This window comes from Elephantulus edwardii, unplaced genomic scaffold (assembly GCF_000299155.1).
Source record: "Elephantulus edwardii isolate Elephantulus edwardi_28Jun2011 unplaced genomic scaffold, EleEdw1.0 scaffold00099, whole genome shotgun sequence".
Lineage (NCBI taxonomy): Eukaryota > Metazoa > Chordata > Mammalia > Macroscelidea > Macroscelididae > Elephantulus > Elephantulus edwardii.
Genome location: NW_006399849.1, coordinates 11005876 through 11007222, shown reverse-complemented (window position 1 = coordinate 11007222; position 1347 = coordinate 11005876). Strand labels below are relative to the sequence as shown.

The 1347-nt window shown below is 39.6% G+C and overlaps 1 protein-coding gene across 1 annotated transcript in view; it reads left to right on the top strand.

Moving 5' to 3' along the window:
* The window catches only part of MAP3K1 (mitogen-activated protein kinase kinase kinase 1, E3 ubiquitin protein ligase), an 89163-nt gene extending 88022 nt beyond the window's left edge, over positions 1 to 1141 (top strand). Inside the window, exon 20 of the mRNA XM_006891534.1 lies at positions 780 to 1141. Coding sequence (XP_006891596.1) covers positions 780 to 929 — 150 coding nt within the window. The 3' untranslated portion in view covers positions 930 to 1141. The remainder of the gene's footprint in view (positions 1 to 779) is intronic.
* The last annotated feature ends 206 nt before the right edge of the window (positions 1142 to 1347 follow it).

The following is a 1347-nucleotide window of genomic DNA, read 5'->3' as shown; positions in this document are numbered from 1 at the left end:
GGTGACTTTCAGTTTAAATTGCTTAGATTTATTCTTCACTTGTTTATTAAAAGGTTAGTTCTTTCTAGTGTGTTTGATGTGACAAATAAGTATCCATCATTGAAGAAAAATAATCAGTGCAGTTGTGTTTCTGGTGTACTACATTGACTGGGAGCTCTGATGTCCTAATGGTAAAGAATCGTGCCGCCAACCAACATACACACAGTTCAAATCCACCAGTCCCTCTGTGAGAGAAAGATGGGAAGTCTCCTTTCATGAAATGTACTGCCTCTGAAAAACCACTGGAGGGTCAACCACAAGTCGATTCTGACACAGTTGCACATAACAAAAACAGTAAATTGGCCAGGTTTAGTTTTTCTTTTGTTATTACTCTGAATAGTTTTCTATGCTGAAAAACTTTTAAAAAAACCCCAAAACATAAAAAACAACAAACCATGAATTGAGGCAAATAAGAAAAGCCTTAAAGACTGATTTTAAGGAAAGTAGAATTCATTTCAGTAAAAGCCTGATAGCCTTAATGCACTTGGCTGTATGCATTTGAGACACTAAAAAAAAAAAAAACACAAAACCCAAAACTGTAGAATCGATCTAAGCAGAATGTATTTGAGCAAATTATACAATTTTAAGGATTCTGAAAAAGACTGCTTAGTAGCAGAAAGTTTACCACAACTACTTGAATTCTTTTCTTCAGCTGATGAATGTATAAAGCTATGAAATACATCATAACTATCAGAAATCCCATCTGTGGTGCATTTCCAACTCCTGTTTCTCTTCTTCAGATTGCTAGTGCAACTACTGCCCCATCGATTCCTTCACATCTGTCTCCTGGTTTACGAGATGTGGCTCTTCGTTGTTTAGAACTTCAACCTCAGGACAGACCTCCATCAAGAGAGCTACTGAAGCATCCAGTCTTCCGTACTACGTGGTAGCCATTTATACAGGTGAACTGTCACGGAGACAGGATGCCCAACAAGAGAATTACAAACTTTTGTGGGGAACCACATTGATAATCTGCTGGCCTTCATGCCGCTGAACCAGCTGTGAACACGGCCAGTGGGGAACCTTTACCTAAGTATGTGATTGACAAATCATGACCTGTACCTAAGCTCAGTGTGCAAAAGTCCACAGCTGTGCAGAAACTGGAAGCCGTGCCTTTCCAAGAACTGGCCCCAGGGGAGCAGGAGAGTAGTGAAGTTTGCATGACTAAATACCGGAAGCAGCATTTTATTATTATTATTTTTTTGGAGCACTTTTTCAGCAATATTAGCGGCTGAGGGGCTCAGGGTCTATCTTAATGTTTCAAGTACTCTTCCATTTCATATCGTGATCAGGAGCAGGGGTTTCTGC